Raw genomic sequence first — 23805 nt, 5'->3', positions numbered from 1 at the left:
AGAATTTTAGGTTGTTCTACATCTATACTATAACTTGGTGTATTTATTTTTTTCATTTTTCATTCTGGTAGAGATGTAGTGGTATGGCATTGTAGGTTCAATTTACATTTCTGATGATTAATGAAGTATGGCACCTTACCATATTTATCGACCATTTGAGTATCTTTCTTTGTAAATGTTTCTTTATTCTTCTGCTAGTTATTTGCTTACTGATTTTAGGAGTCTTTATATATTTCGAATACAAGCTGTTTATTGGATATGTGTATCGCCGGATTGTTGAATATGTATTTAACTCTGCTAGCTGCCTTCTCCTTCATAATGTCTTTTGATGAATTAAGAGTTCTTAGTTGTTTTTTGTTTTTGTTTTTTTGAGACAGTTTCGCTATTGTTGCCCAAGCTGGAGTGCAATGGCATGACCTCAGCTCACCACAACCTCCGCCTCCCAGGTTCAAGTGATTCTCCTGTCTCCTAAGTAGCTGGGATTACAGCACCACCACACCCGGCTAATTTTTTCTATTTTTAGTAGATATGGGGTTTCTCCATGTTGGTCAGGCTGGTCTTGAATTCCCAACCTCTGGTGATCCGCCAGCCTCGGCCTCCCAAAGTGCTGGGATTACAGGTGTGAGCCATGGCGCCTGGCCAAGGGTTCTTACTTTTAACATGATCCAATTAATCATTTTTCCCTTTATATGATTATATTGTGTTCTCTTAAAAACAAATCTTTGTCTACTTCAAAGCACAAAGATTTTTTTTCCCCCTAGAAGCTTTAACCTTTCACATTTAGAATTGGAATCAAAAGTAATTTTGATGTGTCATGTAAAAGTAAAAATACATTTTTCCTATATGAATATCCAATGGACCCAGCAATATATACTGAAAAGATCCTTCCTTTCTCACTGCACTGCAGTGTCACCTTTGTGATCAATCAAGTGACCACTTATGTGCTTTTTATAGTAGTGACATGGTTTTAACTGATTATAATTTCCAGTAATGAATGGAAGACAAATGCTCAAAGTCTCAAAAAACAAAAAATGCTCAAAGCCTTAAGTCTAGATAATTAAGTTATAGTTTACATGTATTCTGAGAGGGCAATGAAAACCCTATGAAAAAGTTCAAAATATCCTGGTTAGTAATGAGAGGATAAGAGGAAAGTTATTACTGCATATTCAATGGTGTGTTTAAGTTTAGTAGGAAATTGGGTCCTTACTTTCCAAGTAGGGGAGGCAAGATTGAAGACAAAAAAAAAAATACAAAGGAACTGTGTACAAAATCGTGTGGTGGAGACCAAGTACTATACAAATTAAGGAAAAGACCAGTGAGGGATGGAAGAGCCAGGAAAGGTTACATAGAGGAAGTGCGACTCAAATCCTTGAACTGATTTAGGCCTGATTAGGTCTCTCTTAATGCAAAATATTAGAGCCTTCATTTTTCTTTTCTATAGCTCCTTAGTACATTAAATAAATTAGCAAATCTGACTCTTATTTCCTTAGATGCCTCTAATCCACCAACTATTACTGAGTTTTAGAACAGATCAGAGGTTCTAACCCTGAATGCACACTGAAACACCTGGGGAACCCTTAAAAAGTACTTATGTCCAAACCTCATCAGACTAATGATATCAATCTGTGGGTGTGAGGCCAAATCATCAGTATTAAATGCCCTCAGGGGATCTAAATGTACAGTTAAGGTTGAGGACTTTGAATCAGTGGTTCTCAACCCCAGTGATAAAGTTGTCAGATAAAATTCAGAACACCTGGTTAAATTTGACTTCTGATAAGCATGTATTTTGTCCCATAGGAGAAATTTAGCAATAACTGAAGACATTTTTGTCATAACCATGGATTGCTGTTGGTATCTAGCAAGCAGAAACTAGGGAATGCTGCTAAACTTCCTACAATGTCTAGGATAGGCCACACAACAAAGACTGGTTCAAGACGTCAATAGTGCAGAAGTGATAAACCCTGCTTTGGAGCAACAACAGTCACAAGGATAATATAGAGCTGGAACTAAAAAGAGAGTTTTGTTCAAATGTAAGGACTAGGTTGATATTACAAGTAACAGGAGCCCAAGACAGACATGAAGGTTTTAAACTTGAAGCTAGAGAACTATTGTTTGAAGTCTAGCATTCTATAATTTAATTTTTAGATACATGTTTCAGTAAATTTTCAAAGAAATTCAAAGCACATAGCGTTCAATGTAATGAATTCCTAAGTTTATGAAGTGGCAGCATTTATTAGTTAACCTGAAAGTTCTTTCACTTTAAATTCTGCAACTCTTTGATATTTTTAATCAGACACTTAATAGACTTCTTGATTATGACCATGAAGAGTGAATACAGAAAAGAAACATATATAACTAATGGACTCACGGCCAAGTCCCAGTGGTGGGTCTTAACACTAGCTGTGTGACCTGATGCAAATGCTCCTGTTTCCCATTTTGTCTACTATCAAATGAGGAATGTGGATCACATGATCTGAAAGATCTCTTTCAGCATTTAATTTCTATGTGCTTGATAAATTTTCATCTATGTAACCAGCATCCAAGAACAAAAATTCCTAAGTTCTTGTGAACACATAAATTTAACAACAAACTTTTTTTCAGTGACAGATCTAATAGTAATTTCAATGGCTCAGTCTTATTTTAAAAGGTAGCAAATCTATGTTTAAGATACATAATTTTACAAATTCTTTCTTGTCCACAAGGTCCTGATCAAGTGAACAAAGTTACCTGAGCTGTTTTTTTCTGTGGTACCTAATAGTCAACCACTTTCTATTATTATCATTCAGTAAGAGTTCCTTGGATTATATTTCTAAAACCTGAATCTTGCCGTAATACTTCAGAAAAAAAGTTTTTAACAGTTACTGCTGATCATATTTGTTTCTGGAAATCCTGTTAAAAAGTAAGTTGATAAAGAGTCTCGCCACCATGTACCCTATCTCAGTACAACAGAATGCACAGACTTAGCCACCTACAGGGAATAAGTATCATTTTCGATCAGTAAGTGACACTTCATAATTGTTAAAGCAAATGTTGAAATTTCAAGGGAACTTGCCTTAAAGAATGGTGCAAGGTAGGAAATGGCTGAATAAGCAAAATATACATTAGAAATAATGCAAATGGTGCAAGGTACTTGACCAAATTCTGTATTGTGTAAAGCTGTCCTCTGTACTGTGGGATGTTCAGCACTAACCCTGTCCTCTACCTACTAAGTTCTGTAGCACAACTCCCCCATATCTCTCTAAATTGTGAAAATAAAAAATGTCTCCAGACATTGCTAAATTTCCCTTGAGGGGCAAAGCTGCCCCAATTCAGAAGCAATGAGAAGACAAAAACTAGGCAAACAAGTTTGATACCATATACAATAATAGGAATTTCACAATGTTGAGTAAAAGCACCCAGACACTGAAGTGAACGCATTATACAGTTTCATATATACAGTATATACATATATATGTTCATATATGTATGTATATGTGTGTGTATATGTATAAAACGTGTGTGCGTATACATGTGTATGAGTGTCTGTCTATATATAAAGCATCAAAACAGGCAAACCAACCTATACTAAGGAAATCTGGACAGTGGTTACTCATGGAAAGGGCAAGGGCTGGGGGCAAGTAAGTACCTAGAAGGGAGCAGGATGAGTGTTTGAGGTATTCTGTGTTTTGATCTGGGTGCTGGTTACATAGATAAAAATTTATTGAGCACATATGACATGTGCATATATATATATATATATATATATATATATATATATACACACACTTCAATAAATGTTCTTCTAAATGCTGTGGCAATCACTACACTTCATCATTTCAAAATGAATGAAAACTTTCTAGCTCTAGATCATAAGCAACACCTCTTATCAAATGACATGTTAACTAAGCTAGGGGTTTTAAAACAAGGTGTGATTAAAAAATTATCTCCATGTAGTCCTTTTCAAAACAGGCATTTCATGAAAAGAAGAAAAAACAGAAAAAATCTATTTCAATTCATTTTGTGGAAGTTACTTTTACTCCTTAGATCTGCCTATTTCTATTTGCAAAAGCTTCAAAAATGAAAGATGAAGTTTATGATGCTGTAAAAACAAGCTCTGTCTCAAATGAGGCACCTCTGTAAAGTACTGCAGTTTCCACCTATTGCTAAAATTGAAAAAACAAATTTGGCAGTTTAGGCATAGTTTTATTTATCTGTCTCAACTCAGGAGTTAGAACAGAATTACCTTTTTAGTAGGGATAAGGACAAGACTCATATGCATTTAAAGATGTATTATCCTTCTTCTTTTCCTGAACATAAATTATTTCAAGGTAATACTCGGACTGGTACCACAACACTTAATAGACAATAAAGATAAAAGAAAATTTGAAAAAGTCTACAATGAATCCAAAATTCTCAACTGCATTATTAAAAAGAATTTTAAAAAGATTAATATAGAAACATTTAAGAATCAATAATGGTATTTAAAAAATATTGTGATGAAAACACACATTATTGTAACCAAATGTGTGATTTATTTCAGGAAGAAAATAATTAAAACTGAGGCCTTTTTCCAATAAAGGGGAGAAATAACAATAGCAGATCATACCCCGGTTACAAGCTAATTACCACATCCTTTACAGTGTGGATGTGCTCAATGTGTCCAATGACATGAATAATGAACATTTGTGATTTTAAAATCCCAGATCACTTGCCAATGTTGTAAATTCATAAATGCTGAAATAAATACTTGGAAATAAGTATGTTTTAAAAACTTTAGTCTGACAGTATTTATAGATCAACCCAAATATTACATACAAATAGTACAGCAAATAAATGGATATTTCTGCTAATTTCCACTTAATTTCTTCATAATATGGCTGTCTGGTGTTGCATTAGTGAAGATACTCCCTACAACTACATGGGTACCCCAGAGACTATGACGAATCACTTTACAGCATCCAAGGTCATCAACAGAGAATCCTAAATGTCGGTAGCGTTCATCAGTTTCAAAAAGAGTGTTGTTTGTATATGGTCCAAAAAACTGAGGAAATAAAAATGAAATATTTTCATTAGTAAGAAAGACATTTTAGTAATAATTTTCAGGTAAACATGAACACCTATCTACTTTAATACTCCAAATATTTAAAAAACTAAATAAGTAAAAAGTCACATGCAACACTTAAACTGCCTTAACACCCCTTTCCCCAAATTCCTATGCATTCCGGAAATGTGAAATGATCTAGCTAATTACATGTTACCTAGAATCAAATGCATAATACTGCATCCTTTAAAGATGGAATAAACCCTAGACAATTATCTACAGTTCACCATCATTTTCAAGACAAGGAAACTAAAGCCCAAGCAAAAGTTTTTCATTTCTCGATTATATTTTTATTTGACTTTGAGAAGAAATGGTATATATTCCTATCTTAAGATTCAAAAAATGATTTAATTACTACTTGTTACTGAAAGATATATCCAGAATTTAAAATGTGACTAGTGGTAGTTCAGTTATTTCTTCAAAGTATAACCTTATAAATGTTAATTTCCAAAAATTTACTGGTCTAAGTATTTATTTTTACCACCTGTATTTTACTCAATTAATTCTAAGAATAATTATTTCTTCCTTACAGAAACTAGACTGTACCAATTTATAATTTTTAACTTATAAAAAGTAAACACACTAATTCAATGCAAATCAAATATATAATATCTACTAGTGAGAGCAGAAAGTAAAAACATTTTTAATTAAAAAAATTAAAGTGATGGAGAAACTTAACTGTGAGTGATGGAGGTCTCTCAAAAGTTGTGAATTCAACTGACTCACAGTAGTACTTCTTTGGGTAAAACTGTGAGATTTTTAAAAAGTCTTAATCTATTATCAAAGTTATAAACAAATTTTATAATAAAAATCATCTCTACTTCACATAATCTGATTTTCAAATGATAATTACTCACTGCCAAACCAGATGATGGGTCAATAAAGTCAGCCCAATAACCCTCAGCTCGAAGGGCATAGCAAATTTCCTTAGCACCACTGATGAACTGCAATGGAAGTCACAAATAATACACTTAAGATAGCATTACTAGAAATTGTTTTATTTTTAAATAAAATTTTAAGTGACTACCTTGTTTCAGAAAAGACTTCAGGATTAATAAAAAATAAAAACCAATGGCAAATTAGACTGTAAAGGCGTTAAGATTATTTTTACCATTCCAGAAGATAATGGTTAATACAACACTTTATTTTAAAAAGACTAAATTCTATACTTTTTCTTCTGAGTTCTTTCTTACTTTATGAACTACTTCTATTCAGTTCTGTACTACTAACTTCTGAATCTGTCATAAACTATCAACTATGGTTGCTATTTTGTATTACTATGGTGATAACAGAAATAGGTAAAATACTAAATAGGTATTTTAATAGAAATAGGTGAGGTCAGGAGATTGAGACCATCCTGGCTAACACAGTGAAACCCCCATCTCTACTAAAAATACAAAAAAATTAGGCAGGCATGGTGGCAGGTGCCTGTAGTCCCAGCTACTTGGGAGGCTGAGGCAGGAGAATGGCGTGAACCTGGGAGGCAGAGCTTGCAGTGAGCCAAGATCCCGCCACTGCACTCCAGTCTGGGCAACAAAGCAAGACTCCATCTCAAAAAAAAAAAAAAAATAAATAGGTAAAGGAAAATAAAATGCTCTTAGTGAAAAGATCTGAAACATTCATTCGTTTAAATGAAAGGTGTTTAAAAACATTTACTTGTTTGTGTCCTTCAATATACATCTATCTACTCACATAGTCATGAAATAATTCTGAAAAGACACATAAAAATAATATAACCTGGTAAATGGTGTACTGAGTTAAACAAGGCACTTGCTTTTCATTATATATTCTTCTCTATCTTTTATATAGTATACAATTACTACTACCATGTGCATGTATAAAAATTTTGGTCTTACCATCCTAACTTATATTTTATTAGCTTTATCAGAAGTCTAAGTAGTGAAAAGACAGTAACAAATATTAAGACCAGATTACACTGTTGAAATAAAGAAGAGATCATGAATGTTTAAAAACAAGGGCACACAGCTGCTCAGGAGGCTGAAGCAGAACTGCTTGAACCCGGGAGGCAGAGGTTGCAGTGAGCCGAGATCAGACAGAGAGACTCCGTCTCAAAAAAAAAAAAAAAAAAATCAAGGGCACAGTTCCACTTCTGGCCATAACAGAGTTAACAGGTACTGAACTCACCATCCTGTTGTAAAACTATAAAACTGATCAAAATATACAAGGTAACTATTTTTAGACCCTGAACAACAGGTGAGACAAGACTATAATCTTTGAGAGAAGGGAAACAAATGAAGTAATCCCCATATGTGCTACAGCTTTCTGTCTGTGGACATTTGCCTGTCACAGGGCAAAGAACTAGAGCCCCAGCAAAGCGATGGTGTCACTGAAGCTGAGGAGGTAGAAAGCAAGAGTTCCAGACAGCTGAGGCACCTGGGATTTGTAGGGCAAGGTACTGGAAAAGAAGGATACGTAAAATAGGCTCCTGAGTTAGTCTGCACAACTATTCACCAGGGTTTCTTAGCTAAGGGCTGAGCTGTGCACTCATGAGGCAAGATTCCAAGAGGCCTAGAAATCCATGTGTCACGCAGTGCTCGGACACATGGATTTCTGACCCACCCAGAATGAAAAGACCTTACTGACCAACTCTGGTATTTCAGCTGAGATCTCCAAAAGTCCAAGCCTTACAAATCAAGACTATATTGTAATTTAGAGGTTAGTAAGCTACAGCCCAAGGGCCAAATCTGATCTGGTGTCTGTTTGGATAAACAGTTTTACTGGACACAGCCATGGCAATTCATTTACATATTGTCTACAGAAGCTTTAATAACACAAGGGTAGAGCAGGGTAGCTGAGACCCTAGGGCCTATAAAAGCTAAAATATTTACTATTTGGCCCTTGTTAAACAGATTTTATGGGAGCTCCTTGTTTTGGACTAGCCTCCTGCACTAGGTCGCAAGAGATGAGACCAAACCAGAATGGAGTCACTCATGCTAGGTACCGCCTAATTGAACTGAATTCTGAAACAGACTAGTTTTCAAACAAACAAACAAACAACAAAAAACTCAGGAGATTCACAGCAACCAATCATAATGGGCCTAGTTTACCTGAGCCAGCATAAGAAAGCCACCTGTGTTTTAACCCTATAAGGAAAGTAACTTTGTTTCCTATTTCTGCTTTATCCAGCCCTTTGCCATCTATGAAGCCAACCTCCTCTGCTTAGCTGTTTGTAACACTCAATCTATTTTACAGAATGAGGCGTTGCTTAATTCTAGAATTTCAAATAAAAACCAATTAGATCTTTAAATTTGTTATAATTTGTCTTTTAACACCCTTTATAGAAAAAGTTAGTTGATCTAAGTTTTCTCTTAATACTTGCTTGTAAACTAACAATAACCATTAAGATAATACTGTATTCTTTAGATTATCTTCCATATTTAATATTTATTGCTGTATTTTATTAATCCTCATAATTCTTAAAAATAGGAAAACTACTGAATATGGCTTAGAAAATAGTCATTAGAATGTATTTCAATTTAATGAACAGATGTGTCATACATAAACACTACAAGGAGAGCAAAACAATGCAATGCAATCAAATGTTTACAAAGGTTAACTGAAAGAATCTCAAATTAACACAAAAAAAACCAGCTGAAGTATTTTTCTTAGGATTTCTGTTCACCAACACTGACATCTGCTGGAAAAAATTAGAATAGATTTAAACCATAAAATACCAAATATTTACTTGGAGAGCTAGGTGTGAGTCCAAAATAATCACAAAGAAATCTTTAATCAAAGAAACTCTTTTTCCACAGAAAATAAAGTAGCTTCAGTCATTACAAAATTAAAACTCTCAAGATGAAGCATGTTGCCATTCAAAGCCCTGAAACTGGTTATAGGAAACTTAGAACTATACTGGAGTCAGTATCAAATTAGGTTCAGAATCTTAAACTGACCAAAAATTAGAACCGCTAATGCAACATACGAGACAATATACTAGCACTTCAATGATAGTGATGAGTATATATTTACTAAGCATTATTTTAATATGTAAATAGAAAACATCCTATACCTCTCTATAACTCCCTTGTTAATTAGTATAAAATATGTTTGTGATTGTTAAAAACCACACAAATTCTATCAGCAGCTATATGACATTTAAATGTGAAATTATAATGTTGTTGAATATGTAAATTACAATATACTTTTACAAATAAAGACCATACATCTAATCCCAAAGAAAATATAAAATACTTCCTAACATCCTGCACAGAAATCACTAAAGGGATTTTTTAACTCAAGTTAGTGACTTGGGCCCCTTAGCTAACCTGAGTTGGAAAGAACTGCTAACACCCAGGGTAAGCTAGCATAACAGCATATATACTAGAACAATGTTTTTGATGGGCAAATTGGAAGTGTCTTATCAAAATTTAAAATGTAGATACACAATGATTCAGCAATTCTCTATTTAGGAATCCATAGATATTAGCATGCATAAAAGTATTTGTAAAAAGACTGTCACTGCTTGCTGCCTATAATAGCAAAAGTTGGATTTTAAACTTATAAATGACTAAGAAACTTCTTTTATAAGAGATGGGAGATATCACTTTGTTGCTCAGGCTGAAGGGCAGTAGCACCATCAAGGCTCACTAGAGCCTCGACCTCTCAGGCTCCAGTGATCCGCCACCTCAGCCTCCAGAGTAGCTGGGACTACAGGTGTGCACCACTACACTGGATAATTTTTTTTGTAGAGACAGGGTCTCGCTACATTGCCCAGGTTGGTCTCAAGCTCCTGGACTCAAGCAATCCTCTGGCCTCAGCCTCCCAAAGTGTTAGAAATATAGGCGTGAGCCACTGCACCCAGTTAAAATTCTTAAATAAATTAAAAAGTTTATGGTTTACCCATGTGATACAATACTATGCAGATTTTATAAAAAATGAAATCTATCTATGTGTAAGTATGGAAAAATGTCAAAGCATACTTTAGGTTAAAAGCAAACCACAGAAAAAAATGTGGGTATACGTTATTATACTATTATTGTATTGCATACTGTTACTGTTTACTCTTGGAGACAGCTGGCATAATTTTCACTCTTTATTTTGACATGTTCTAAGCCCAGGAGAAAGGCGATAGAGATGGAAGGGAAGATGGGGAGATGAAGGGGGAGATGGAGAAGGAGGGGGAGCGGGAGGCTGAGGGAAGAAGGATAAAGAGTTAATTTTACCTTTTTGTCATTTTCCAAAATAGACTTTTTAAAAATAAATTGAGGAAAGCAATAAACAGAATCTAAATTTTTAAGGATACTAAAAAAGCTGCACTTTTATTCTCAAAAAAGATGTAAGTCCTTTAGTATTACAATACTTTGGCAGAAAATGAATAAAGGGTGGAAATGACAGTCATCATTTTAAGACATTGGTCACTGTTACTTAAATAATGACCATAAAATTAAATTATTAGCAATTGAAGGAATTACCTTTTCTAAGAGCACTTCTCTTTCAATTTCTACTTCTTCACTCCAGACAGTCATATCATTTTTAGTTTTCTGTGTTACAGTCAGAATCATTAGTTTGCTATTAGCTACTTCTGGAAACAGTGATTCAAAATCTACAAATAAAAATAAACATTCCAGGTATAAAAGAATTTGATTTTTAAAGAACAAATTTTTAAAGAAGGATAAAAGTACTTCTTTAGAAAAATGCTGATTAAGTAAAATTACTGTGGTGTTAGATTATTTTTATAAATGTATGTTATTTTTGAAAAGGGTAAAATTAACTTAGTTTTGTTTACTTCCGCTTTTGTTGGATGAACTGAAATATTACTACTAACAATCCTGAAGGGTAAGTAGGATTACACATTATTTGGGGTTAATATAATTTTCAAAAATGCTTACTGTTAAGATTCTTCAGTATTATATTAACTCATAAAATTATAACTCTAATAATCACCCAGGAGTAAAAATTACTTTAGCCTTAGGAAAAAAGTTATTAAAAATTTTACTCTTCCTATCTAATAGCAGCATGAGGTCAGATGTCACAGGACATTTGAAAGCCTTTATCTTGGCCATGTAATCACTTCCAGCCAGATACAGTAAAATATAATATTAAGGTATAGAGCATTCCAATTTCTATAGAGTACATTATTCAACATATTAAAAAAATTAGTAACAGTGTTTCAAAGTATAAAGCATGACATACCTTTTCGCAGCAATTCTGGACATGTTTGTATTGCACACTCTACTCTGGCACTTTCAAAGTAAGTTTCTGCACTGTTAATTTCTTGTTCAACAGGTGCATCATTACCCTAAGGGGAACAAGGATGTAAGTCAACAAAATCTGGAGTTCAAATAAAATGGTATCTTGCCTGTTATAAACTTGTCTTCCTTAGAAAGCTTTTTGTTTGTTTTTACGATAATTATAATCTAACTGGGAGGTGAGGTAATAACGTTTTCTCATTTACTCAAACTTTTCTCTACAATGAATATAAGATTTGGAAGTTCAAAAAATGTGAATACAGCAGAGCATGAATATATAAATATACTGATATTCTAAAACTTGCTATGAACAGAAATTGGCTAAGTAACTAAAATGTCATAATGTGTCTCATGTTACCTCTTCTATTTTATGGTAATATTTATCTTTTCTTCTATAATCTGTAAAAGGGGGATAATGATACTAACTTACAAGATACATGACTAAATAATACAGCCTTTCCTACAGGAAGAGCTTAGAGGCTTTTATTCAACTGAAATTTACTGAGAGCCTACTATACATCAGGCACTATGACAGGAGCAGGCGCTGCAATGGTAAAAAATTCAGTCCTCACTCTCAGCTATTTCAGGCCCAATAAGAAAAAATAAGCACAAGCAAATAAATGTAATTAAATATGACAAGTGCTATACAGTTATGAATAAAGTCTTCTAGGGGCATAGATGAGGAAGAAACTTACTTTGCTGGGAGGAATCAGGAAATGATTGAAATGGTGATATTTGAGCTACAAGTTAGTTAATGTGTAATGTCTGACAGGTAAAAAATAGGTGGTATAGAGATTAGGAATTCAGGAGGAAAAATAGTCCAGCAAAAGATAATAAAGTGCAAAGACATAGAATGGTGTATTCAAGAAAAATGGCAAGTATGTTGTGGCTGGAGTGTAGAGGGAATTGGAAGTAGTGGCAGATAAGGTGGGAAGAATAAGGGATCAAAATTGTGAAATGCCATTTAGTCAGCATTAAGAAATTTGGACTTTAGTCTACAGGCAATGAGAAACAGTAATATCAAATACAAAAATTAGCCAGGAATGGTGGCATATGCCTGTAATCCCTGCTTGTTGGGAGGCTGAGGCACGACAATTGCTTGAACCCGGGAGGCAGAGGTTGCAGTGAGCAAAGATCGTGCCATTGCACTCCAGCCTAGGCAACAGAGCAAAACTCTGTCGCAAAAAAAAAAAAAAAAATTGTGGGCTAGAGATTATTACTATCCTCATTTGACATATAAAGAAACAGGAGTGGGCAGGCGCAGTGGCTCATGCCTGTAATCCCAGAACTTTGGGAGGCCGAGGTGGCCAGATCACGAGGTCAGGTGATCGAGATCATTCTGGCCAACATGGTGAAACCCCACCTCTACTAAAAATACAAAAATTAGCTGGGTGTGGTGGTACGTGCCTATAATCTCAGCTACTCGGGAGGCTGAGGCAGGATAATCACTGGAACTAGGGAGTCGGAGGTTTCAGTGAGCCAAGATCGCACCACTGCACTCCAGCCTGGTGGCAGAGCGAGACTTCATCTCAAAACAAACAAACAAAACAACAACAACAACAACAAAGAAACAGGAGCTTAGAAAGGTTAAGTAATTTCCTCGAGGTCACAAAATTAAGTTAGTTGCAGAGTCAATCTTTGAACCCAGATTTATTCTATCTTCACTGTGTGTCATGCTACAATGACTCTAAAAATCCAGGTAAGACAAAGAGGCCTTGAACTCTGGGAAAGAATTGAAAGGACACTAATATTTTAGGAGCAACTTGACAGAAAAAAGCGATGTGATTTTTATATTATTTATAGTGATATGATGGAGAGAGAAGGTTGGTGCTATAAGTTTTATCTTAGGAGAGAGGGGAGGATGGTTATTCCACTAATAGTATTGGTTATACGGGAGTTAGGACAGGTTTTTAAGGAAAAAAAAGATTACTTCAGTATTAGACACACAAAATCTGGGGACTTGTGAGACATCCAAACAAAGATGGTTCAGTAGGCATATAGAAATATAGAACTGGAAATGTCAGAAATAGAAATACTGAATTAGAAATTATAAAAACATAGACTGTGGAGGAGGCCAAGGGATTAAGTGACCAAGGGGTGATTCAAACGAGAAGGTGTAGGACAGAAACTTAGAGGAAATGTAATTTAATTGGCAGACAGGAAGAACAAGGAGCCAAGAAGGCTGAGAAGGAATTATCTGAGATAAAAAGACAGGACAGGTCAACTGTGTCTCAGTGTCAGGTCATCTAATATAACTCAAATGTAAGGAATTGCTGCTGTTTATAATATGGCTTTGATAAAAAAAACTCAGCCTAAAACTATGCAAAAATATGAAAAATGATAAACATCAGGGGTTTGATAGAAACCCTGAATTGTATGTAGCTTTCCACTTAATCATAAATGCAAGTTTAAAATGTTTAAAAATGTAAAAGAAAAAAAATCCCAAACCTTAAGAAATTGTTTAAGAAAAAATAAACTTATGAAACTGGTTCCTTTTTTTTTACTATATCTGAACAATTTCAGAGATCTCAAATTTTTCTTAAGCTTTTAAATGGCTAGAGGAATACAGAACCAGTTGGAATTAGATCCATATACAAATTTAATTGCCATTTATTAAAAGTGAAAAACAGGGAACCTAAATTTCCGGTATACAGACATAATTACATTATGTATATCTAGAGTAGGTACTTAAAAACATATTTTTGAAGAAATATTTTAAAAATATTATAATCTACAGTAAAAAAATTACATAGCAAACACTTTGTAGAGGACAATGCCAAGTTTTCCAAAGCTATATATGCTGTTTTTGTATATACATGTATTGGAATTGATTTTTTACTTTTTCAACAAAAGTAATATGCTTATAATAATCAAAAGTCATATAGCATTAACAATCAGGAAAGCACAATAAATGTTACCAACAATTTACCTGAAATTCATTCACATATTGTGCCATCACAAACTCATGTCTTTCACTTGATAAAGGTTCTGCTAGAACATCAGGCAAAGTTTTATGAACCAGGCTTTTCTTCTGTGAAGCAGTCCCATTGAGGTGACAATCAAAACCTATGTTCCCAGGAAGCTGGAACCTCTGATCTTGAGGTCCAAAGGGTCCCATAGTTTCATCAGGCCACACTGTTCGAGAGCCTGAAGAGAAACAACAAAAGGAACAGTTTCTCCTTAATAGTCAAGTATACTGGTAGACTGAAAGAATGCTCTTCTTAAAATTATGTATATTTTTATCTAAAAGATATTTAAAATCTGCTTTCCCATGTGAGTATAAATAGTTTCCTATTGTTTCCAAAACACTAATTAAAGCAACTGATTGAGAGAACACAGGCAAGTCCGTTATTAAGGGAAAGACTGAATAAAATACTCTAATCCATACTAAGAAATGCTTGAATGTCATTAAAAAGAAGACAAAAAACCTTTACGTACTGACACTGAATGAAATCCAGGAGACAATGCATTAAAAGAAAAAGCTAAGTCAAAGAACAGCATGTATAATAACATTTATTTACATCCTCATATTCATTTATTGTTTTGTTTTTGAGACGGGTCTCTTGTAGTACAGTGGTATGATCGCAGCTCACTGAAGCCTTGACCTCTGAGGTCCACCTCAGCCTCCAAAGTAGCTGGGACTGCAGGTGCACACCACTATGCCCAGCTAATTTTTGGTAGACACAAGGTCTCCTCCTCCCTCAGCCTCCCAAAGTGCTGGGATTACAGTCATGAGCCACTGCGCCAGGCCCATGTTTTTAAGTAAAGAGAAGATCTAAAATGAAAGATGCTAAACTTAGTAATGGTCGTCTGGGGAGGCGCATTCTGCTGCTGTTATCTGGTGGCACAAAACATGAATGGGAAAAAAAATCATACATCATGTGACCTAATGCTCTGTTTACCAGCCACATGAGTTAATATGGATTGCAAATACAGAACAGACCACATTACTTTATTCACTTAAAACTTTAAAAAAAATCCTAACTGATAAAAAATTCAAAGATTCAGAAAAGAATAAAGTAGAAAATTAATAATTACTCAGAGTAGAGATCTGGGCTTAGAGAAACAGAGGGACAACTGCTATGCATACTACTTAGCAATAAAAATAGATATTTAAAAATATCCTGTCAGAGAACTAAGTAACTGAAAATGGCCATGTCAGTATGGCTGCCTCATTCCTGTATCATGAGCCACCATATCCCTCTTCCACACTTAGGACATACATCGCCCATCAATCATGGAACCATTTCCTGCTGAACGCAGACAACGTCTCAAGATTCTCAACATAAACACTCTAGTCCAATGCCTCTCAAACTCTAAAGATGTACTTAAGACACATCTGGGATCTAGTTTAAATGCAGATTCTGATTTAATAGGTCTGGAGTGGGGCTCAAGATTTTGCATTTCTAACAAGCTCCTAAATGATACTGATGCAGATCATGTTGAATAACAAGGCTCTATCTAGACAGCCACTAATGACTACTCAAGTCACTTCCCAAGAGAAAACCTGTTAGCTATTTTTGAACAAGATGGTTTTTAAAGGTCTAACAATCTCTAGTTCTCTTTACAGAAAACACGTGTCCCATATTAATAGTAGATTTGGGCAGTGGATTTGAGCATATGTTTACTGGTCATTTCAGGTTTTCTTTTCTGTGAAAGGCCTATTCATGTCCTTTTGTTTTCTGACTTTCTGTTGGGTTGTCTTTTCCTATCGATCTATTATAAATTCTTTATATATTCCAGATACTAACCTCTTATATAATTTGAATGGCAAAATCTTTCATCTATTATAAATATATGGTTAGTCTTCAGGTGATGTAAATAGAGAGTTACAAAACTTGGGCAGGATGGAAGGCTCTGAATGCTCAAGTAAACTTAAATTACATTGTAAGTAATGTGTGCCATAAAAAAAGGATTCCTAATTTAGGACACATTAGGTTAAGTTTCTAAGAGTCTTTAATATTTTAGTGTGCATTATAAGCCTCCAAGACAGGAATATGGCATGTAGCATTTCTCAAACTTACCTACCACAGAGACTATCCCCCCTACCCCCCCTTTTTCTTTTTACCTTGAACAATGCTTCATGGCTTAAAGGTAGTCTGGGAACTACTGCTGAAAACAATGAAAGGTAACAGGTTTTTCAAGAAAGGGACATGGTTAAAATATTTTAGAATGATTAGCACGGTAGTGGTGTACCAAACAGATTAGAAGAAACAGAATTTGTAGAAAGCAGTAAGTTCAATAAACACCAACACATAAAAAGTACAAGGTACACTTATGAAATTTAGCAAAGAGTGGGAAAAAATAATAATATGGTTTAACAGGACCAAAAGGAGATTTGTTTCAGGGAAGACTCTATGTTTCAAGACAGAAAGAAAAGTTTAAGAAGTAAGTTTTAGAAACCAGTACTTATTCTTTCTTCCTTTTTTATACTGTAGCTTTCTGACATAAATATATTTAGGCAGAGCTGTAATCATTTTCAACTGAATAAACACAACTTTAGAAAAATCCATTAAGCCTTAAGAAGAAATATTAGAGGAAATTAAAAATGTTTTGAAACAATTTTAAGTAAAGCAATAACAACTTTCACTTACATATATCTGGAGGTGCAGCAGCCACATGAGACTCATCCGAACCTGACGATCCTGCAGTCGAAAAGGCTTTGGGATTGACAACCCTTTTAACTAAAGAGCAAAATCCTGGGAGATAGGAAACCAGTCTGGCTCTGTTACAAAGCACCTAAAAATGACACAAAATTAAAATTATTTGTTCTGAATATAAATGTTATACTTACATAGACAACCTCTGGCAAATCTTCACACTGCAAGGTTCTTTTAAAACCAACATTTATTCTACTTTTACTGAACACCTACTATATGAAAGCGTTATGTATACTTGTAATTTTAAAAATAAAAATAAATATTAAAAAACAAGTAATAAGTTAGTTTGGGTAAAAGTCTATGTACTTTTCAATAAAGGCTAGAATTCAAGAGTGCCACACATGAGAGAACAGACATCTAGAAGTTGTCTTATTTAGACACAACACTAAAAAGGTAGCACAACTAACAAGATTCTTCTATCCTCAATAAAGAACTGTCAAGACATCTCTTTGGACCAAAATCTGTTACTTTCGAACTTTTCTCTCTTTTACTGCTATAAATTGCGCTTAAATTCTCTCCCATACTGTCCTTTCATTGTGGTTTCATGGCAATGTCTGCTTTTCTCCATTTCAGCACATATCTTTGTGGTACATTTTTTCCTGCTTGTATGTTCACTTACTAGACTGTGAGGTCATGTATTACATGGATGAATGTGTAAGTATCTTTCATTCATAAATTTTTTAACAAAGTACTTGTGTCAGAACCATTTAATGCAGGGATTGGCGAACGACTTCCCAATACAGCCCACTGTTTTGGTAAATAAAGTTTTACTGTAACATAGCCATACTAATTTATGTACTGTCTATGGTCACTTTCCCACCATAATGGCAGAGTTAAGTAGTTACAAGAGAGATTCTATGGCCCACAAAGCCTAAAATATGCACTATCCGGATATTTGTATTAAAAACACACACATACACTGGCAACTCTCAGTTTAGTGAAAAAGATAAAAGAACAAATATCAAATCATCTGTGAAATGCTATGAAAATGTTTGAATAATTGTTAAGAAATCCTTGGGAGAAAAGGTAGTAAGTTTCATGGAGGATATATTAAGTTTTGAAGACAGTAAAAATTTTCTTGGGAAAAGGTGCATTTCAGTGAGTGACTTTCAGGAACAAAGGAACAGAGAAATATTTCAGTGAGGGTAGGTATAAGAATGCAACAAAAAAGCTTTGAAATTGAACTTATGGGCAACTATAAAAGACTGTATATTTGACACAGATGGTAAAGGGCTTGTTACATCAAGATAGTAAGTCAGAATTTTAATTTGTAGGCAGGAAAGAGTCAGAGTAAACTGACAAAAAAAAGGCTGTTTTGAGAAATGTACCACTAAGGGCAGTATAAAAAATGGACTGGAGGAGGAGTAGAGAGGTGGTGTGAAAATTAGTTACCAGGATATTGGAAAAATCCAGCCATCTGACACTTGAGAATTATTCTATTTCCCTTTCACAAAGTACAGTATTCTAAAATCCAACCTATTTTTTTCTTCCACCTTTGTCACTATAAGAGTGCATCGTAACTGGCCTTTTTGCCTTTCTGACATAATTTCCTACAAATTTACCCTCCCTTCCCCTACTCTACTTTTCAATTACATAAAAATATCTCCCCAACATTTCCCATTTCTCTTCATTCTTTATACTGCCATAAGAATTCTTCTGCTAAAAGATACTGTTTCCTTATCATTCTAGAAAATTCTAACAAATTCTTACTTTTTCTTTAAGACCTGGATAAATATAACCTCCTTTGTGATACATGTCTCCAAAGCATTCTGTCTACCTGAAAATTTAAGCAGCTTCTCTTGGGGTCTGTACCCAACTTGCCCAAAGAAACAGGTAATTATTTGGTTTTTTACTTACTAAACAAACTCAGACTTTTGGGTGTTTATATAATACAAATTTACCTTTACAACTAAGGATATTTAAGAGAATGCCTCAGGATCTAAAGGAATCTAATATTTCAAATTCCAAAAATATTTTAGCAAGGGCTCAAAATAAGCAGCAGCAAAATAAAAGATTATCTGAAGTGGCCAATATTTGAGAGCATGTAATAGTAATAATCAATCTATGTTGGACACTATGGATCCAAGTTCTATAGTAAGTGCTTTACATATACATTGTTTTACTTCATTTCCATAACAATTCTATATACTATTATTAGAACTAGTTTCAGCATGATTAAACTACAATCTGCAATTATTCACATCGTTTCACAAGCAAAAAACAGAAGGAAAAGGTCATCCAAATTATTTCAAAAATTGCCTATTATTATTTATTATTTTAGCCTGTCTACCAAGCCCATTAGATTATATTTTGACATTCTTTTCTTGGTGATAGAAATTTAACAAAAGTTGTATAATAAAATATGAGTTTTGTTCCTAGCCTAAGAAAATCCAATTACCAAATTTCCTTTTAATAGCAAAATAAACCAGCATCTAAACTGCCCACTGAAAGGAACAGTTGATGAGAGTACTAATCTGTTTCAAACCTTGCCTGTTAACCTTTAATATTCTCAAATCTTGGCCGGGTGCAGTGGCTCATGCCTGTAATCCCAGCACTTAGGGAGGTGAAGGTGGGTGAATTACCTGAGGTCTAGCCTGGCCAACATGGTGAAACCCTGTCTCTACCAAAAATATTTTAAAAAGCCAATTAGCCGGGAGTGGTGGCAAGCGCCTATAATCCCAGCTATTCGGGAGGCTGAGGCAGGAGAATTACTTGAACCCAGGAGCCAGACTTGCAGTGAGCGGAGATTCCGCCATTGCACTACAGCCTGGGAAACGAGTGAAACTCTGTCTCAAAAAAAAAAAAAAAAAAAAAAAAATCAAATCTGTAATTGTGGAAGTGGAATATTTTCTGACAACTTGACAGATTTTACGACTGGTTCAGCTGGTGAACATAATTAAAAATAATAGCCAAAAAGCAAGTCAAAATTACAGCAGAGAGTTCATTCTAGTTTCAGGATAAGCACATATTTTATATATGATTAAATTCAAACTTCTAGACTTGGGAAGATGACATGCTATTATGTTTTAACTGTGAAATCCTTATTTGTATATAAAGAGAAAGTGCCTTTTGTGCACTGCCTTAGGACTAAGTTCTGCTTTTGATCATGGAAGAAGAAAATATGGTCTGTACAAAAACTAAAAACTGGTAGTTTATGTAGTGCATCCACATCTATCCAGACATTTTTGTGCAGCCCACAGTGTTGCAAGATATTTGAATTAAATACAAACGTTGAGAAATCGAAATATTTACACAAAAGGTCCAGAAATTTGGCTCTTCTTGAAAACTCAGAAGATCTGGCAGTATTGGATTCACACAACCAAATGGCATTAGTTAGCAACACATCACTGTAGCTAAGGGAAGGCTGCTCCCCTTTTAACGGAAAGGCTTTGTCATAGCCCCCACGAAGGCTTCTTAATTTACCTGTTTAGACTCTGAAACGTGAACATTTTTGCCCCTTGTTATGAAACACCTATCCGCATATTTCATTAGTAACATCCATCCAGAATTTACAATCCATATAAATTAACACAAAAATTGTTAACGTACATTTGGATACTGAAACTTAAATTTATTTTAATATGAACTTCTTTCTAACAAAAGACTTATAAAAGGATCTTCCCTACTGAACTATTATAATTTATTCATTTAAACCAAAATAAAACCAGGTCAAATAATAGCATTCTATTCTACTTCAATTAATTTCTCTCCTTTGAAAGTACCACATACTTCTTTTACAGCATTCTCTTTCTGTGCAGGTTATGGGTAGGCAAAAATTCACCATAGAACTTGGCCAAGACTAGCAATCTATTCTTATGACTTGTCTCTACAGTCACACTTTAGACTTAAATATCATGTTCAATTACAGAAAATAGCATCCTGGCTAACTGCTGCCATATAAATCGTCCTAGCATACAGGTCTAAGTGAATAATCACAATTTAAAGAATAAAGTCTAAATTACTGAGTTCGGCATTCAAGGCTCTCATTTACTTGGTACCAACCTCACAATTCAACCTTATCTCCCACTTATCTCTTTCATACATCTTACATTCAGGTTGGCAGGCAGCAATGACTTTTTAGTTTTTCAAAGGGGTAGGCGGGGTGGGGAGTTCTTTGAATATACCTTCCTGTCCTTCCCGCTCATATTTTAGACTATACAAATCCCACCTACCTTTCAAACCTCAAGTTAAATGTTTCCCTCATGAAGTGATCCCAAACCCCTCTCCACAAAGCCTTGAATCTGCATTGCACCTTCGTGTAGGTTCTAAAAAAATTATTACTTTATACTTTAATTGTAGCTGTTTTTATATATATGTCTTATGACCGCTACACATGAATTCTATATATAGGATGTGTCTAATCACTGGAAAGTTACAGTCAATAAATATCTCTGGTGTATGAGAGTAACTCCTGTTCTTATTTTGTAGGATTTGGAAGGTCACTTCCAATACGGAAACTGTTTTTAAAAAAAAAAAAAAAAAAGAAAAAAAAACCCCTTCAGTTTAGCTAACCCAAAAGCTAAAAAACGGCCCAAACATAGATTCCAGTATTTACTGAAACGCTGTATTTAAAAAATACCGAAAGGGTGCTTGAATTTCCACATCTGTACAAATGAAATTGTATAAATAAGTGTATTTGCAGTGAAAAGAACGCTACCATCTTCAATGCATAACATAATTTCACACCACTTGCTTCCCTTGACATTTCTGATACATTATGTCTAACACTATGCCACCCAATGACATCATAATTAAACCCGTTCTTTCATTTCCTAACATTCCCAAACTAGTTTACTATGCTGATTCTTAGGAGATAATTTACTCACATTGGCCATCTCCACTGGAGAGGTTAGTTCGCAAAATAGCTTTCCTTTGGTAAAGTTATTCCTGGGAAACAACACAACAAAACAGACGAGTGACCGATTAAACTCTAACAACAGACAACTGAGGTAACGTCCACTCTTCGAAGGTGTGTCCTCCACCAAGTCAGGACCAAAGTCCAAGCTCTCCCCGTACCCTAAGAAGGCCAGAACTCGCCCCCATGCCGGGCACAGATCCCCCAGCCCAGAGCGGGCGGTGCAGCTCAGAGCCCTTCCGGTTTACAGCCGCGGAAAAACAACTCGGACCAGATTCGGGCGGGGAATGAGGGCTGGGCGGCCAAAATTCAGTCCCGGGGATCGAAGCGGCTGCTTTAACAGAGGTTGGGGCTGCGTAACAATAGCTCCAGGCAAAGCTTCGGGCTGATCTGAAGGATGAGGAAGCAGAAGAGACTAAAGACAGAGGGACAGGATGGCTGGGGACAACGACAGGGACCCAGTGAAAATATGGGCAATACCGAGGGCTGTAACCCTAACACGGGCAAATTTGGAGGGGCTAACATGGGCGGAAACCATCCGTACCAGTCACCACCACTCTGTCCAGCTGTCCCAGAACCTGACTCTTCCTGCCATCAAGATGGCGGCGGCGACGGCAGCGGTGGTAGCACCTACTCTGGCGGTGAGCAGGCAAAAGAAGTTGCTTCCGAGCGCGTCGAACCGATGATGCGCACGCGCAAAGTAGGCCTACGTGGAGCCGACCTGCCATTGGGTAAACGCAAGGGAGGAGAAAAGGTGGTGAAGGGGTGATTTGGGTGGATGGAGAGGAGGGTTTCCGACCTGCGTTAGGCGGGTCAAGTAATCTTCAGTAACTCCTCGATGCGTTTGATAGTCCTCCCAACTTAAGCCTTCCTTACTGCCTCCAGGAGATACAGTCTTCTGTTCTTTTTGTCATAGTTGTTTATTTTTCATGAATCGCTGTTTTTGAGCATAGGGCACTTACCTCTTTCTGTGTCCCCAGCCCTACCACAGTGCCAGGTTCTCAATATGCTCAATAAATAAATATTAGGCGATTGATTTGTAAATCGTATATCATTTTCATGTATCTAATACTTTTTAAAAAATTGATTAAAGCCCATAAGCCCTATTTTATTCCAGATGTCCTTAGTTTTCGACCTGGTATTCTTTTCCATTCCAGGATCCTGTCCGGAGTACGTCACCATGTCTCCCAGGCTCCTCTGGACCGTGACCGTTTCTCAAACTTTCCTTGTTTTTGATAACCTTAATAGTTTTGAAGCGACTTATCGGTCATTTGGTCAAATGTCCTTCAATTGGGTTTTGCTTGTATTTTTCTCATGCATTAACTGAGGTTATGGGTTTTTTTGAGTTAAGAGGTAAGGTAAAGTGATCTTCTCATCACGTCATATCAACGGTATATACTATCAACATGACTTATTACTGTTGATGCTAACCTTTATCACCATTATTACCGTGTCATACAGAAAAGTTTTATAGTTCTACAAAGATCCCTTTTGTTTCATCTAGTAAGCCCTTCCACCTCCCTATGTAGGGTTTGTCAGGTTTCTCCACTGTGAGGTTACTCTTTTTCTTTTCCTCTCCATACTATACTCTTTGGAAGGACATCACTCTGTGCAGCCCAAACTGTAGGAATGGGAAATTGTTATACTCCACCTTTATGAGGACAGAATATCTTCATGAACTATTTGGAATTCTTCTGCATGGGATATTTGTCTGTACTGCATTTATTTATGTATTCAGTCATTTTGTCAGTATGGACTCATGGGTATTTGTTTTACGTTTTGGGTTATAATCCAATACTACTTTATTTTGTTGTTCATATTGGTTCCAGCTTTGGCTATGAGATTTCCTTTAGTTGGCATTTGTGTCTTTTTGACAGACCCTCCTCGTTTTATATTTATTGATTTCTTCTTGAGCATTTTCTTAATTTCTATAAGATGCTCCAGGCTCATCTTGTATATTCGCTGCCCCAATCCTACAATCAACTGCTTCCCCAAAGA

The 23805-nt window shown here is 35.4% G+C and overlaps 1 protein-coding gene and 1 long non-coding RNA gene across 3 annotated transcripts in view; one reads left to right on the top strand and one right to left on the bottom strand.

Annotated features, from left to right (window-relative positions):
* Nucleotides 1-4488: 4488 nt before the first annotated feature.
* MMADHC (metabolism of cobalamin associated D) lies at nt 4489-22523 on the bottom strand. Its single transcript, XM_055292163.2, has 8 exons — nt 22352-22523; nt 21779-21839; nt 16887-17031; nt 14222-14439; nt 11237-11342; nt 10516-10646; nt 5938-6024; nt 4489-5020 (listed from the first exon to the last, which is right to left on the bottom strand). The coding sequence occupies exons 2-8, from the start codon at nt 21785-21787 to the stop codon at nt 4826-4828; spliced, it is 891 nt and encodes a 296-aa protein (XP_055148138.1). The 5' UTR covers nt 21788-21839; nt 22352-22523; the 3' UTR covers nt 4489-4825.
* The window catches only part of LOC129489498 (uncharacterized), a 296391-nt gene continuing 294466 nt past the window's right edge, over nt 21881-23805 (top strand). For both annotated transcript variants that reach the window (XR_010122497.1, XR_008660014.2), the window contains exon 1: nt 21881-21901. This is a non-coding gene — a long non-coding RNA (uncharacterized lncRNA). The remainder of the gene's footprint in view (nt 21902-23805) is intronic.

This window comes from Symphalangus syndactylus, chromosome 9, assembly GCF_028878055.3.
Source record: "Symphalangus syndactylus isolate Jambi chromosome 9, NHGRI_mSymSyn1-v2.1_pri, whole genome shotgun sequence".
Taxonomy (NCBI): domain Eukaryota; kingdom Metazoa; phylum Chordata; class Mammalia; order Primates; family Hylobatidae; genus Symphalangus; species Symphalangus syndactylus.
This window is presented reverse-complemented; position numbering and strand designations above follow the sequence as displayed.

Excerpts from the sequence above, each read along its gene's own strand:
- MMADHC (XM_055292163.2), bottom strand. Across the intron at positions 11,343-14,221 it reads AATATGTGAATGAATTTCAG|GGTAATGATGCACCTGTTGA; the intron begins GTAAATTGTTGG and ends TGTTCCCCTTAG. Across the intron at positions 6,025-10,515 it reads GAGAAGTGCTCTTAGAAAAG|TTCATCAGTGGTGCTAAGGA; the intron begins GTAATTCCTTCA and ends CTTCCATTGCAG.